This window comes from Patella vulgata, chromosome 4 (genome assembly GCF_932274485.2).
Source record: "Patella vulgata chromosome 4, xgPatVulg1.2, whole genome shotgun sequence".
NCBI classification, from domain to species: domain Eukaryota; kingdom Metazoa; phylum Mollusca; class Gastropoda; family Patellidae; genus Patella; species Patella vulgata.
Window position 1 is genome coordinate 83,585,362 of NC_065882.2, and position 17,640 is coordinate 83,603,001.

Sequence of the window (17,640 nt, forward strand, 5' to 3'; positions counted from 1 at the left end):
CAAGCAGGGCTATATAACTCATTGATAAGCAACAACATAATATCTATATGATAGACAATCAGAGCTATATAACTCATTGATAAGCAACAACATAATATCTATATGATAGACAGTCAGGGCTATATAACTCATTGATAAGCAACAACATAATATAAAATGATAAACAATCAGGACTACATAACTCATTAATAAGCAACAACATAATATATATATATATATATATATTTATGATAGAGAAGCGGTACTATATAACTCATAAACAATAGCGTGGCTTCAAGATTATGGGTGACTTAGTTTATTCATGTCAAACATATTCATCATTTTTAACTACATTTTGCAACATGTGCATTTGTCACCAAACAGATGATTCAAAAGCATAATTTTTGTATTAAACATCGAACGTCATAGATATAAACAATTTAAAGGTAGCATTATATATTCAACGGTTTAAAACGATCTTGACCAGCAATCACCAGGGGTATATGTAAAAACTATAGAAACGGTACCTTTAATGCAAAGTTTTGGTCTATATAATGCAACTCTGGGCATGAATTTTCAGCCTTTGACAAGAATTTTCAATATGGTAAGTTTGTTCGGTAGCCATGCAACACGTCATCGCACGGTGGTTGTCATCAGATTATAAGTATGTACTGGTATAAAGAAATGTTATTTTGAAGGTCCCTGTAGTTATTATAAAGATTTATTTCAGTGACTGCTGTAAGACTCTATTCATGTGCATTTAATATGGCAATATCACAGATTCTTGTAGGTAATATTTATTTATGAACAAACTTTAATATTTAGAAGTAACTGCCGGTCGCTACTATAATGTGTATTTGATAGCGCAACGTCACAGGTAGCATTTGTTTATGAGTAATTCATTATTTATATGTCATGATTGTAGCAGGTGTATATAATTCTTGCACGGTTTCCTTGTATTGTGTAGGAGTTAGCACGTGCGCGCTGTATCATAAGGAATCATTGAGTCAACTGGCGTGGTTTCGAATCACTGGTTGTACGTGACAAGGAGTAGGGTCGCCTGTCCAACCTCGTGGGTTTTCTCCGGGTCCTTCGGTTTCTTTCCACTGCTAAAGACCCCTACACGCCAGCGAATTATTGAAAAAAATGTAAAACCATATGTTAGTCCCGAAATGACCTAGTGTGTGTCGAGTGGACCTTAAACCCCATTTCTCTCTCTCTCCTCTTGTATTGTATAGTTTCAGGTCACTAGTAATATAGTGGTGTTATTGTACCTTCTTGTATTGTACAGTTTCAGGTCACGTGTAGTATTAAAGTGGTGTTATTATACCTTGTATTGTCCAGTTTCAGGTCACTAGTATTATAGTGGTGTTATTTGTCATACCAGGGTGGATATCAGTTTTACATGGTGTTGAAGTTGATGTAGCGCGTAAGTTAAAACTATTATTGGCCGTGGAGGATTATATATTATGTGCAATTTGTTTTCGTATGTCTTATGTATTAATTATAGTTTATTACCATGTACTTAAGAGTGTGTACAGGGAGTAATAACTATGGCTTATATTGCAGTACCATGTAATTAAGCGTATACACAGGGAGTCCAATGTAATATATTTTAGTACCATGTAATAAAGCGTGTGTTCACGTAGTTTAATGTATTAATTATTGTTTATATTTTAATAACATGCAATAAATCGTGTTTACACGTAGTTAAATGTATTAATTATTGTTTATATTTTAGTACCATGTAATAAAACCTGTGTACACGGCGGTCATTGTGTTATAACTCCAGATTCATCTTGTTCAGGTTTTAAACAAACATGTAACTGCCCACCATCTTACACCGGTGAATTCTGTGAGAATTTCCTAATCAAAGGTGAGTTGAATTACAATAGACTACGATTCGCTCAACTAGCGAGTGTCGTTCTTCTGGGTTGATCAACACCACAGCGAATCTTGAATGTAGCATGACCTCTACTGCTAAAGATCACAGCTCGTCAAAGAAGTAGTATAGTAATGAACTATTTCTTTTATTAATTGCAGTGGAATGTGATAAACTTTGTCAGAATGGCGGTCAATGTGTGGTTAATTTTAAACATGACGGATGTACAACTGCTTACTCAACTTGCGTGTGCCCCAAATACTACTATGGAGATTTGTGTGACACTTTTAGCACTGATCGTAAGTATATGATGACAATCTTATCAATTTACTATGTGAAATGCACTAGTCTGCCAAATGCAGCCCTATACACGACACACAATCGAGATTCTTCAAACCCTGTATCTAGTAGTTATCTGGTCAATGTTGGTATCAGATGGGCCCAGTCAGTTATCTTGTGAACAGCCCAGGGAGAGGAACTAAAATGTCCGTGAATAATAATAATAATAATAATAATAATGTATATTTGTCATACGCTTATATGTATGCTCAAAGCGCAACATTCAAAGACCCTCTCGTCAATAAAAACACATATAAACAATCTGTTTCCAGTCTGGATAATATAGTATAAACAATTGAGTTTTTAGTTGTGACTTCAAGTTTGTGAAGTTTAATATTCTTTAATGTTTACTGGTAACTGATCTCAAAGGCGAGGTGCAGCAGCACTGAATTTTTTATCACTAAATTGTTTCAGTTTTCTTTTAGAAACAGCAAGTATATTTGTGTTATGCGACCTTAGAGTACGTTTAGGATTATAGCTTGTCACAGACATACACACACACACACAAATCTCCTCTACAGTGTTGTTGGTGCATGGAGTTTGATACAAGTTTTAGATGAAAATTATATTCGACCTTCACCTTTTACAGCTATATGTGATCCTCCATGTGCAGCGAGTCAAGGTGAATGTGTTGTCCTTCGAAATTCACAGTTAGCACCTCACTTGACCGATGGAGCCTACTGTAACTGTTCAATGTCGGCTACCGGATATTACTATGGAAACCAATGTCAACATTATCAAGAAAAAGGTAAATGTTTCCATATTAAACGCGCCAACCTTGCCGGTGCTTTGGCTGACTGAATGATTTTACCTAATGGCTAAGGTCAAATTCTTCCGATTTCTTTTAAGAAAATTATTATTGTTCTTATTCGTCTATTATGATTGGTTATATTATACGGATATCGCCAAGACAGGTTATGTTTATACATTTACTAATATTATAATTAAACTTAGCCTAGGGTCAAAATCAAAAGGCTTACGCCATTGTCCAGTAAACTTCTGGCCAATTACAGACGACTGAAATTAATTATTCAGAAGATATAAGAAGTATTAAGATTCTCGATTTTTTTTATAGACCTTACAAGTAACTCTTCTTTGTCAATACTAAATAATGTACTATTTCAGTAGAACTAGAACACTTAGTTAAAATTGTTTGCTAAATTTTATTATTACTCTTAAAATAGTCCTAAACATCCACGGTGGCTAAGTGAGTAAGACGCTGGCTCGCTAGCCTGAAGGTCGCGTGTTCGATCTGTGCATTGGCCGAGAAAGTTCATCGGGTTTTCTGATTTGGTTTCCGCTTGTCAGTGGTGCAGGACGGAGGCCCCTTGCACGTAAAAGTTCAGTTGGCATTTGGAATTTGATATAAGAGTAGGCCGTAGTGTTCGCTGCCCGGGCAAAATTTCTCTCATAGCACACTTTATGGCGTATACCCGTCTTCATTAGCCCAGTCAGAGCAGTGGGACGTTAAACCTCAATTCATTTCATTTCATTTCCTAAGAATATCTAGCACCAATAAAGAGGGGTGTCTAGACTTAACAGATGCTGGATAATTCTTTTAGTGGAGGAAACTTATAAACACGTGACCCACCTTGTCTTAATTTCTCCCTCTATATATATTTAAAATGTGTGTTTTACAGGAACGTGTAATCCGACATGTCGCAATGGAGGGGAATGTACTTTTAGGGGTACATGTGATTGTCTACAAGCAACAACCTCAGATTATTTTTACCCTGGCTTCTATGGCAACACAGATTGCAGTGAATATGACCCAGGTCAGTATAGTATAATGATATGTCCACAATATGTGCTAGTCTCCAGGGGACAACAGGGAACATTTGGTATTGTACATTACTAGGAAATGCAGGTGGACCGCATCACACGTATACAATTATCGTCTCGTCTTTTTTTACTACCCCTTGCTTGTCTATATATTTATTGTTTTCTGAAACAGAACGTATGTCTTAGCTTTGTGTTAGTGCTTTAACTATATCGATTATTTGGACTTTTGATTTATGGCTTGCATCATTTCTACCAATTGAATAAATCTAGATGATTTTCTAAAAGTTTGTTAGCTATGTGACACCCAAAATGGGAAAGGGTATTCACCAATAACGAACCATGAACTAGTTTGTAGTTTGTTATTCCCTAGATATAGAATTAGTAATATAATAAAGGCACTTTCACAAAGAATACATCTAGTATGGGTTATATCACGTCAACGTCTGAGATTATTACCTGAAATGAAATGGGGTTTAACGTCCTACTGTTCTGCTCCTATGCTGGGCTAATGAAGATGCGCATACGCAATACAGTGTGCTATGAGGGAAATTGTGCCCGGGCAGCGGCACTATCGCCTACTCTTATATCGAAATCCAACTGCCAAGGGGTCTTTTTACGTGCATTCCAATGTATACACGGGACCTCGGTTTTTCGTCTCATCCGAAGGACTATACAGCTGTTCTTGTCAGGCCCTCCGTCCTGCATCACTGACAAGGGGGAATCACGCCGGAAAATCTGGATGAACTTTCTGGGCCAATGCAGGGATCGAACACCCGACCTCTAGGCTAGCGAGCCAGCGTCTTACCCACTTAGCCACGTGATCCCCTGAGATATTACCCAATTCAGGTTATAAAAACCCATACCCAATAAAAGCGCCTTTATTATATTAGTAATTCTATATCTGGTGAATAACGAACTAAACACTAGTTCGTGGTTCGTTATTCGTCAATAACAAACTGCAAACTAGTTCTTGGTTCTCCCGTGTACACATTGGCGTGCACGTAAAAGATCCCTTGGCAGTTGGAATTCGATATAAGAGTAGGCCGTAGTGCCGCTGTCCGGGCAAAATTTCCCTCATAGCACACTGTATGGCGTATGCCCGTCTTCATTAGCCCAGGTTAGGAGCAGAAAAGTAGGACGTTAAACTCCATTTCATTTCATTTCATTTCATTTAGTTCTTGGTTCGTTATTGGTCAATAACGAACCACGAACCACAGGCTAACCTCATGTCGCTATACGATGCTCTTACAACATGGTTGTCAACTTTTTCATGTAAATTTACAGTATGTAACCCCGCCTGTCAGAATGGTGGAACGTGTTATTACGGTTTCTGTCAATGTAAACATTCAGATCTAGGGTATTATAACGACTCTGCATGTGAACAGTTTAACTGTAAGTATATTATTAATTTGTTTTTATCGATACAAAATTTTAAAGTCATCAAAAGTCAGAATTTTATATACTATTTTTCAAACTTGTTGGAATTCTGGAGAATCCGAAAAGTAATTTAATCTTGATGGATGTGAAAGATATACTACTGACCCCCTAATAAACTTTTATGGTAATAGTATACCACTGACCATCGTAGTAATCTCGTATGGTAAGTAAAATACCACTGACTATCCTAGTAATCTGTTATGGTAAATAATAAATAATATATCAGTGACTATCCTAGTAATCTGTTATGGTAAATAATATACCACTGACCATCCTAGTAATCAGGTTTGGTAGATGTAATATATAATATCGTTCGCCATTGTATACTGTATAACATGTTTATTATTAAGAACCCATGAGTTACTCGTATTACTTTTAATCATGTAGTTTCGTACCTAAATAATAGAATAAAAAAGTACATTTTAAAACGATTAATATAATGGCTTACAAATTATTGGTCGATTCAAAACTTCCATCCCCATCTTTCCACCTTTTTCGATGTTTTGCTGGTCCACTTGTGGATGCAGTTTTAAGAGTAAAAAGGGGTGTAAATTCACAAGGCAAACACTGGTAGTCCTGTTTCTGTAAATTAACAAGACAGACACTGGTAGTGGTGTTTTTGTAAATTAACAGTGATAGTTTTTTTTACAGTATGTAATCCTGCCTGTCAGAATGGTGGAACGTGTTATTACGGTTCCTGTTATTGTAAATCTACACCTCTAGGGTATTATAACGGCTCTACATGTGAACAGTTTATCTGTAAGTATGTTATTAATTTACATGTATTTGTTTTTATAGATACAACGACATTTAAACGTCATCAAATATTAGGTTTTATTTATCAAACTGTTGGATTTCTGGAGGAATAGTTAAAACATTCTGGACATTCTGGTGCACAGAATGTAATGTTTATATAGTGTACGTAATGTATTGTGTATATAGGGAACAGAATGTAATGATGTGTATATAGTGTACTGACTGTAATGTGTACATGGTGTACGGAATGTAACGTGTGTATATAGGGAACGGAATGTAATGATGTGTATATAGTGTACTGACTGTAATGTTCTTTCATCAAATGGCAAGTGATGTTATAACTCAACACACAATGCTAAAATAATACTTTTATTTTTTATAAATAAATAATGACGTATCTAACACATTCTCACTTGAAAGAAACAAATGAATAAAATAGCGTTAAAATAAAAAAACAATTGCCCAAAACAACAGTTCGGTCATTTGCTAATAGGTATATGGTCACGGGTGCAATGTACGGTAGTATAATTTTATATTGGCCGAGGTATTTAATCACAATAACTATATAAATACTTCAAATACTTTGAATACGTTCGAAATGTTTTGATACTCCCACATTTCAGTGTGGGTGTGTTATATCGTCACCACTGTTGGGCTGTCAACATTTGGCTTGTTTGCGTGATAGATGCTGGTTTGTAACGGACTGATTTCAAACGTGGTATGAGGTATTGGGGTCATGATATATCGATATTCCGCGACCTTCCGTTGCACAGTTAGCCCCCCCCCCCCGCCTTTTTGAAAACCTTGTTAAAGCTATCGAGGCTACAGTTTTTAACAGTTATATTTCATATTTAGTTCAAGAATTAATGAAAACCCTATTAACTTGAAAAAGGCTATAGTTTTTAATCCCATTCTTTTAATATTTGGTGTGAAAATATTTGGGTTATGAAAGGACGAGCTCTATCGATATCCAGCTTTCCGCGACTTTCTATTCCGGAGTAAATATCCATTTTCCTAAATGTAATGTATAATTTTGATAGTTGTGAAGCATTGTGGTCACGAGGGGGCGAATCCTAGTTGTCACTCCACAAAAAACATGCCTCCATGTTGGTGGAGAAGGAACAATGGTATACCACCATCGTAGTAATCTCGTATGGTAAATAGTATATCATTGACTATCCTAGTAATCAGGTTTGGTAGATGTAATATATAATATCGTTCGTCATTGTATGCTGTATAACATGTTTATTATTAAGAACCCATGAGTTAGTAGTATTTATTACCTTTAATCATGTAGTTTTGTACCCAAATAATAGAATAAAAAAAGTACATTTTGAAACGATTGATGCAGTTTTAAGAGTAACAAGCCAACAGTGAGGCTGATGTCCCCCGCCGAAATCCCCAAATAAATAGATGACACATATTAATTAATCGCACATCTATTTTTTTCAAAAGTATCGGGCAATCAAACTGATTATCAACTATACACTAAGTTTCATCACTCTCTATCAGATAGAATCAAAGTTATCTTGTCCCAAAGCATCGACAAAGGAAATTGCTTATTTCTGCTTAGCTTTAGCTCGATATGTTAATCATTGAACTCAGTCAAGACATCAAGTTTAAACATTCTACCTCAATTAGAAGCAGAGTTGTTATGTTCCAAAGTCTTGGCCAATTGCTCCTTAGCCTAAGCAGACAATTCTCATCATCGAACTTAGTCAAGGCATTGATAAAATGAAACTATACACCAAGCTTCATCACTTTCACTTAATAAGAACTAAAGTTATCGTGTCCCAAAGCATCAACCAATCAAATTGCTTATCTCTACTTACCATAAGCATAAAATGCTCATCTTCGCACTCTATCAAGGCATTGACCCCATTAACACCTACACCAAGACTAAACGTTCTAGCTCAATTAGAAGGAGAGTTATTGTGTTCCAACGTCGCGGCCAATCAAATTGCTTATCGCTCTGCTTACCCTTAGCAGAAAAAGCTCAATATCGAACTTAGTCAAGGTATTGATTTAATGAAACTATACACCAAGTTTCACCACTCTCACGTAATTGGAACTAAAGTTATCGTGTCCCAAAGCATCCACCAATCAAATTGCATATCTCTACTTACCCTAAGCAGAACATGGTCATCTTCACACTCCATCAAGGCATTGACCTAATAAACACCTACACCAAGTTTGAACATTTTATCGAACTTAGTCAAGGTATTGATGTAATAAAACTATACACCAAGTTTCATCACTCTCACTTAATTAGAACTAAAGTTATTGTGTCCCAAAGCATCAACCAATCAAATTGCTTATCTCTTCTTACCCTAAGCAGAAAATGCTCATCTTCGAACTCCATCAAGGCATTGACCTAATAAACACCTACACCAAGTTTGGACATTCTAGGTCAATTAGGAGAAGAGTTATTGTGTCCCAAAAAGTGTGACGGACAGACAGACGGACGGACGGACGGACGGACAGACAGACGGATGAACCCATTTTAATAGTCCCCTGCTTTCTTCGAAAGGCGGGGGACAAAAAAAGGTGTAAATTTACATGACAGACACTGGTAGTTCTGTTTCTGTAAAATAACAGTGATAGTGTTTTTACAGTATGTAATCCTGCCTGTCAGAATGGTGGAACGTGTTATTACGGTTCATGTCAATGTAAATATTCACCTCTAGGGTATTATTATGGATCTGCATGTGAACAGTTTCAAGACTTCAGTAAGTAGGATATTACTTGTATTACAATTTGATTTATATAATCACATAATCATCGATGGATAGTCAACATTGCTGCATATTCCTGAAGCAATGGTCCTAGATATCCTACTCTAGCCATTGTAATCGACTAGCTGTTAATCTGACCGTTAACCAGTCATACAATCTGATTAAAATACAGATCTATATTTCGTTTCGTTTTTTATACTTCCGATGGCCTACACTACATGAAGGTCTGACCAGTTGTATTGGGAGGTCGCATTAGGGGTCATACGAGCGGCTTTTGACCCTATGATGTCATACATTGATTAACCAATCAGCGTTGACGTTGCTAGTGGTTTACACACAGTTTCGTGCAGAGCACGCCAAGACCGTTTCATTGGCTAATCCCTCACATCAACTAGAACGCGTCTTCCAGGTCCTGGTGTTGTTGACACGAGGAAAAAAGAAATTTTGAACTATAAAAAAAAAACTAAATAGAACATGTGTTTTAATCAGATTGCCACGAGAGATTGGACAGGCGACCCTACTCCTTGCCACGTACAACCGGGGATTCGAAACCACGCCAGTTGACTCAATGACAGATTTTATGGTACAGCGCGCACGTGCTAACCATTCAGCCATCCAACCCCCCAATTTTGGACTTGATTCATCAGTCAATTCAGCAGTGTTTGAGTGGGATTAAATCTAATCAAATGAAACAATGATAGGAGTTAGGAATTGCTGGGATTTTGGAGATATGATTTTCGGTCCGTCAAAACATTAAACCATGACAACCTTTATAGATAGCCTGGACATCGAAACATCTGGTTGGGGCGTCTTCTGTAGCTGGTTATAAGGAGGTTGTAGATACCTTCACAAGGGTGTGATCATATTCAAACTGATTAATCTATCAAACGGATGCTTCAAATCCCTCTCAAAACATTTTAATGGCTAGAAAACTCCCCCATGCTGTACAATCTTTTTTAAGGAGCTTTGTTTGTTATCTTGGGATCACGGTGGCTAAGTGGGTAGCCTGGAGGTCGAGTGTTCGATCCCTGCATTGGCCGAGAAAGTTCATCCAGATTTTCCGGCGTGTTTCCCCCTTGTCAGTGATGCAGGACGGAGGGCCTGACAAGAACAGCTGTCTAGGACTCGTGTACACATTGGTGTGCACGTACAAGATCCCTTGACAGTTGGAAATCGATATAAGTGTAGGCCGTAGTGCCGCTGTCCGGGCAAAATTTCCCTCATAGCACACAGTAGGACGTTAAACCCCATTTCATTTGTTGGTCATCTGACTCTAAAGATAGGTTAATAGCGGTTTAGACCTTAGGCTTACAATCTGCTGGTATTAGAACGTTCCCTTTATTACGTGTGGAATTAAATGTTTCGCTTTCTGGAACTGGAGCAACTACATTGTTATAATTGGGCCAAGTCTTGTAATCTTGGGTCAAAATTATCAGTTTGTTCATATATGTTCATAGTTGGGGTATTTACAATTGTAGATAGATGTAATCCCCCTTGTTCGAGTGACCGTTGGTGTCAATATGGTAATTGTCAATGCAAGTCAAATGCTACCCAGTATATATATGGTGCGAGTTGTTCTGGTGTGGAAGGTATTGTATATCTTATATTATATTACAATAGATTCTCTTGATTCAGAAGCCTTGATGACGTCATGATAATTATAATCTGCAAGGGCGGATACGGAGACGTTTTTATTGATAATTTGTTTAAATATACCTTCACTACTATATAATGTTTTATTTTTTTACCAGATTGTGTGGGTGGCTGTTTAAATGGGGGTACGTGTGAATTTGGGGGCAGATGTAAATGCCTAAAAGAATATACAGGTGTCAACTGTGAAACATATACAGGTAAATTATCTATTTGGTCACATTCTATATTTAATTAGCTTTTTCGCATCTCCTATTTCGATGTAGGTCAACATAAAATATTGAATGGTGTTAATTTGATTTCGACTAGAAATGGGCTAGGTTTAGCGGACATCGGCTTAATTATTAGTTTTAGGCTTAATTCTAGCTTACTGTTACGTCATTTATAACATGGTGAAAATAACCTCTTTATGCGAAACGCCAGGTAAGCAGAAATTATAGAAAACGGCAATTACACAAACATGGTAACATTAATTAATTAAATAACACGTTTTATTACAGTGCTAAACAACAATCACAATAATAGAAACATTTATTAATAACATGATTTATTACAGTGTAAAACAACAATCACAAACATGGTAACACATGATTTATTACAGTGTAAACCAACAATCACAAACATGGTAACACATGACTTATTACAATGTAAAACAACAATCACAAAGATGGTAACACATGGTTTATTACAATGTAAAACAACAATCACAAAGATGGTAACACATGGTTTATTACAGTGTAAAACAACAATCACAAACATGGTAACACATGGTTTATTACATTGTAAAACAACAATCACAAACATGGTAACACATGGTTTATTACATTGTAAAACAACAATCACAAACATGGTAACACATGGTTTATTACAGTCAGTATGAAACAACAATCATGGTAACACACGAGAATATCATACAAATAACATAAATAACAATCGTGTTATATTCCCACATTCAAATTATGCAAATTGGTTTTGTACAGGAGGATGTCCATGTCAGAATAATGGACAGTGTGTTGATGACGTGTGTCACTGTGTAGCAAATGAAACCGGAATATTCACTGGGGACCTTTGTGAAAACTTCTCCTTTCGTTGTAAGTTATCTTTTTTTTTATGTATCACGTTGTTTGTAAAATGTTTCAATATTTAGAAGTGCCCCAACCACAACCAATATTTTATGCATTAGATTGGATTCTGAATAACATTTGTGTAATATGCTGATGTTGTTCTGGCGATAAACAACGTATACAGATGGACACATGCAGTAACAATAAGTGTCTTCTACATTCTGGTAGTATTAGTATTCTACATACTGTTTATCACTACTGATTTATATTCAAGGATTATAACAATGAGCTTGAAACACACACACACCTGTTGTACGCCGCATCGACTGTCAAAATATTTAGATATGTATCATTGATTATTAATTTCTTCAACTTCGGACCATTTATTCCAACTCCGTGGGTTTTCTCCAAGTCCTCCGGTTTCCTCCCACTGCTAAAAACCCCTATTGAAATAGCGATTTATTGAAATAAAATTGAACCATATGTTAGTCCCGAAATGACCTAGTCTGTGTCGAGTGGACGTTAAACCCTCTCTCTCTCTCTCTCCCTTGCTCTCTCTCTCAACTTCAATTTAAGCGACAACGAGTTAAGAAAATTTTCCCAAATTTTATTCTGGTGTATTCGATCGTTAAATCGTCGTTGTTCTATTTGATTTGTTGTTTAATTTTATCCACAGATCCGTGTTATCCGACAGTTCTGAATGGTGGATTGTGTTCTGGTGGCACTATTTATTGTCCCTACGACGAAATGGGGTATTTCCATGGTGACCAATGTGAGAAGTACAGTGTAAAATGTAATTGTAGTTGTTATAGTCTATATTAGAGGGGGATAACCCTGTAAATTGTCATGTCATGTGACCAGAGTGCTACGTCGTCAATAGTTGATACGACATGTCTTTTACACGCATGCGCATTCTACAGCTACATGAACCTGCACACTATTGGCATTGCACAACTTCAAACGGTCGGTCAATATTCTTGTTGATTCGAAGAATATCAGGTTTTTAAAAGATTGTTGATATTCATGTATTAAAATAAAATTGTACCATATGTTAGTCCCGAAACGGCCTAGTCTCCCTAGCTGTGGACATCTCTCTCTCTCTCTCTCGCTCTCTCACTCTCTCTCTCACACGCCAGACGTTGAAAATATTATATTTATTATGTATTTAGATATTATTAATGATGTACAAATCACGTTGCTTTTAACTAACCTGTTAACACCTGTACTGTATTCTAATTAACACCTGTACTGTATTCTAATGAACACATGTGCTGTATTCTAATCAACACCTGAACTATATTCTACTTAACATCTGTACCGTATTCTAATTAACACCTGTATTGTATTCTAATTAAACACCAGTACTGTATTCTAATTAACAACTGTACGGGTTAAAAACACCAGTACTGTATTCTAATTAAAACCTGTACTGTATTCTAATTAGAAACTGTATTCCAATTAAAAGATTGTGTTGTATTCTAATTAACACCTGTACTAAATTCGGTTATGTAGACTGTAGTGGTTGTTTAGAGCCAGAAGTGTGTTTCTTCGAGGAGGGTTGTAAGTGTCCGTACAATCTGACCGAGCGTTCCTTCACCTTTACAAATTCAAATGGCACATGCAGTGGCACATATTATCTGTAAGTAAGTAATAACATTATTAGGACGATGACCGAAGTTCCAAGATATAAGTGACTTTTTAATGGTTCGCGAAACAAGGGGTATGCATAAACAAATACCAACGCGTAGATCTGTGATGCGTCCCTTTCGAGAAATTGGTCTTCAGGACACCAATGGTACAAACAACGCAGATCGGTCCCGATTCGAAAAAGTCAAATGAAATGAAATGAGGTTTGACAACCTTTCTTTCTGTATCAAATGGGCTAATGAAGAAGGTATGCTACGAGAGAAATCTCATCAAATCCAAACTGGCAAGTTTGTGTTTCATGTACACGTCAACGTGAAACTAAGTTTTTCGCCATATTTGAACGGCTAGATTTTAATAGACCCATTTCATGATTTAAATGTCTAATTGTTTAATATCTTTTTATTTCAGCTGAAACCAAAATTAAATAAAACGACCAAACATTCATGTTGTTTCTTATTTGTTATTTGTTTTTAATTGATGGCGATAAATAGAATGATCCCGCCATCATTATATTCTTTAACACTCAAGCCTAGGTAGCCTTGGTAATCAGTAATGACTGGTCGTTTATTTAAAGGGTGGGGATCCTAGGTTTGCTTTGGTAATCACGATTAGGTCTAAAGGCTAAGGCCAATTCCATATTTTGTCATAGGTCACGAGATGTAGATAGAGTTAGAGCTAACCCTAATCCACAATCTCGTCAACAATCACGTGCCATAACCCTATTTACATCTCGTGACATATGATGAAATATGTAATGGGCTTTAGCTTTACCGATAATCACTTCCTTTCCTATGCTTAACTGGATGGGGATCATGCTTGTTTTGTACTGGTTGTATATTAAAAGAGCGGGGAATCCTCGATGATTTTGTGTTCATCTCATCCCACAAGTGGCCATAGACTTAAGACGATGTGTTTCTGTTGCGTCGGTAATTTACCCCTTGATCATATTATACCGGAGAGAGAGAGAAAGAGAGAAATGAGGTTTAACGTTCACTCGACAAAGAGATTTAACGTCCACTCGACAAAGACTAGGTCATTTCGGGACTAACGTATGGTTTAATTTTATTTCAATAATTCGCTTGCGCGTAGGGGCCTTTAGCAGTGGGAGGACATCGGGGGACCCGGAGAAAACCCATGAGGTTGGACAGGCAAACCTACTTCTTGTCACGTATAACCGGATATTCGAAACCATACCAGTTGACTCAATGACGGGCCTTATGATACAGTGCGCACGTGCTAACCTTTCGGCAATTCAATCCCCTCATTTAATAAAAGCTAGATCTATAGATTTACCCACTGGCATTCAGTTGTTCCAATTATTGAATTGGTTATAGATCTAGATCTACTTGCTTCATACTTGATCATATACACCGGTATATTGTGTGTTCTATAGGGTACATTATTGCCCGAACGATGTTATTCGTTGACTCGTCTTTGAGTCCTAATCACAAACCGGAAAACAGGCACTAATTTAGTTTCACGAAAGATATCTAATTTTATGAGTGTAGCTGGTGGACGTGCAATAAAAAAGTGTGAGAGAGAGAGAAACACACACAAACTAAGTCATTTCGTGTCTAACATATTGTTGAATTTTATTTCAATAATTCGCTTGCGCGTACGGGCAAAAAAGCTAGAGTCGCGCCATATTTGAATAGCTTATAGTGCATATCACCACTAAAATACCCAAGAAATATGGATAATTTCGTTCAGCAATTCCCCGATTCAATGGATTTATCGACTTCTGAAAGGTATGTAAAGGATGGGATAACAAAAACTGTGAACCGAACTACATACAATGATGAAACTGGTGACACTCGTTCTACAACACGAAGACTGTGTAGTCAAAAAAGAGATAATAACGCTAAAAAATCAATAGGTACAAAAAATAAAGCTGAAACGTCACAGTTTGATCCTACTTTAGTTGCTGAACTTTGCACTCAAAAATAATCCCTAAGATAAGTCTTAGTCATCACCAGTTGACCGAAAGTATGGAAAATATGGAGCACAATGTAGAAAATAAACTCTCAAAAATTATTGATGCTAAATTGGATGAGAGGAATTAATGCAATTTCCAGAGGTGATGGATTTGTCAGTCTCTCTCCTTTGTTGTTTAGATTTCACCGAGGTGTATGTAGTAGTTATTAGCACCCTTTCCGAGGTGTATCGGTGAATATCAGGACAGTTTTGGTCGAGGGGCCCAGCCGACCAAAACTGTCCTGATATTCACCGATACACCGAGGAAAGGTGCTAATAAGTTACTTACATCACATTTCTATCGAGTATTGTGAAGCAAAATGTTAAAAATAGTATTTATTATCGAGTCGTTTCAACCGAAAAGTGACAAATACTTTCTGCTCTTTCATTATTTATCCCTTTATGAGCCTCACGTTACATTTCATGGTAGAATGATTTCGCAGTGGAGAGACGACCTGAGTAGTATTTACACGTGCGTCTTGCTATGATACTCTGAGCGTAAAACATTCACGTGTTTGTTTAGACCACATCGTCAAAACAAACTTGTCTATGGCGTAGAGGACTGCGATATTATTAAATGTAGTGTAAAGGAAATGCGAAACGTGGGTCATTCCTGGTGAAAGTATGCATCGGCGGATGGTTCTTCCGTTGAAATTTATTTGTAATAAAGTTTATGACTTTCTAGGCGTTTTTTTTTCCATCCTGCTTATTTTCAATGCCTGTGAAGTGTCAAGCAAGAGAACTGCGCCTTCTATCATCACAATTAATTAAAATAATTATTCAAAATTCTAATTTATATATTTTGCATATTAATATAAATCAAACCAAATTATGAAAAAGATGCCAATTGATATGTATAATAATTGATTTTTGTAATATGTTGTTATGTTAATTTAATGTCATTGTATATGTTTTTGAACTGCCATGTAGTTCCCCCCATTTTGTTTTGTTACTATGATTTTGACTAGTCGTTTCGTGGACATTGTATAGAGCCGTCGTTATCAATTGCGATCTGGGTCGGACTAAACGTCCTCTACTTATTGCTTGATAGGTATCTAAAACGGTATAAAAGTATCCGTGTATCAGAAATGAACAGTACTCTTTCTGAACATTTCTGATACTTTTCTGCATGTACTGCAATTAAACAGGACAGTTTTATCAAAGGTTGCCAGTGGCAACGAGTAGAAGTGGGATGTAAATAAGTCTTCCCGTCCTAAAACTGGTAACTTAACACACAAGACTCGAGACCAAAACGACTTTCATTGGCTCCTAAATCCCTATCCTATGATGGCAATTCAAATTGGAAAGCTTTCTCAAATAAACTTACACGTATTCGGATTGTAAATACTTGGCCTGACACTGAATGTCGAGATCAATTCTATTTTTGCTTAAATATGCAATAGTGATTAAATATGCAATGGCTGATCAAGTTATGTACAGATTTGAGACGCACATTGACATTTTGAAGTTGGGTTTGAATAAGTGAATACAAACTAGAAGATACACAGTTAAGAACAAATTCAAATTCGGGATCACGCTCCTTCATGTATAATAGCATGTAAACAAGAATAAATATGCTGATTATATTAATATGTATTTTCTATAACTTTATATAGGGACTGAAAGCGATCGATAACATTAACAAAAACACATCTCATCGTGACAAACGCCCTCTAAATCAACATGCCTGTATGTTAGACCTTCTTTCGTAACGGTATGTCGTCTATTACAACATCCTTAAATCATATACATTTATATTACACGTATGGACAGTAGACCATCCGTCCTGGCAGATATTTTTTATAAAACAACTTGAAAGGTAAATAACAACCCGACTTTCCGTCCCCACCCGATGTAAATTCGTTACAATGGAAGACACCCAGGTTCGTTTGGCAAAAATGAAAAAGCGGTTTTAAACGTTTGGGACGAGTACGTTTTAAAATACATTTCCTCAAATTTCTTCAATTCAGACGCACTTTTATCGGCAAAACCAGTTAATAGATGAAGACCGCAAAAGAAATGATTTATATTTAGGTGAATATTTCGCTCCGAATCAGAAAATCTGATCAGTTTTCTACTAATTTACAACAAATATTGACTCTGTACAGTGTGAATAAAGTGTTAAAAAGCTTTTCGGTGCTGGCTCTGTCTGACATTGCATTTCTTATTTCGAAAATTATGGATTTAATAATGGGCCCAGCTATATCATCAAGATCTGCCAAAATTTCATTTAAAGTTGTAAGAGTAGTTTGCGCAGATTTATCAGCCATATTTCGAAGACCTATTATAATTGGCGTGTGAGTCGAGTCAGCGGTTATTGCATATGTACCGAATTTTGAGCCAAATTTTGTAGTTTCGTCCGTATATAAGTGATGATTTTCGCTGACGTTAGGGT

The 17,640-nt window shown here is 36.5% G+C and overlaps 1 protein-coding gene across 2 annotated transcripts; it reads left to right on the forward strand.

The window, feature by feature from the left end:
• Positions 1-545: 545 nt before the first annotated feature.
• Positions 546-13,713, forward strand: LOC126818811 (neurogenic locus notch homolog protein 2). 2 transcript variants are annotated; one of them, XM_050546398.2, is made up of 15 exons: positions 546-583; positions 1,324-1,408; positions 1,721-1,855; positions 2,023-2,160; positions 2,790-2,948; positions 3,841-3,975; positions 5,267-5,374; positions 6,071-6,178; positions 8,791-8,904; positions 10,389-10,499; positions 10,662-10,760; positions 11,541-11,651; positions 12,301-12,417; positions 13,137-13,263; positions 13,680-13,713. In XM_050546398.2, exons 1-15 carry the CDS (start codon positions 548-550, stop codon positions 13,681-13,683), a joined length of 1,587 nt encoding a protein of 528 aa, XP_050402355.1. In that variant the 5' UTR covers positions 546-547; the 3' UTR covers positions 13,684-13,713. The 2 variants fall into 2 exon arrangements, with proteins under 2 accessions (XP_050402355.1, XP_050402354.2); XM_050546397.2 differs by having other exon boundaries at positions 549-583; positions 13,137-13,267.
• The last annotated feature ends 3,927 nt before the right edge of the window (positions 13,714-17,640 follow it).

Bases quoted from the DNA above. Each gene is read 5' to 3' on its own strand.
- LOC126818811 (XM_050546398.2), top strand. From the start codon at position 548: ATGAATTTTCAGCCTTTGACAAGAATTTTCAATATG. The intron at 3,976-5,266 runs GTCAGTATAGTA...GTAAATTTACAG, and splicing joins TTGCAGTGAATATGACCCAG to TATGTAACCCCGCCTGTCAG. The intron at 12,418-13,136 runs GTAATTGTAGTT...TCGGTTATGTAG, and splicing joins TGAGAAGTACAGTGTAAAAT to ACTGTAGTGGTTGTTTAGAG.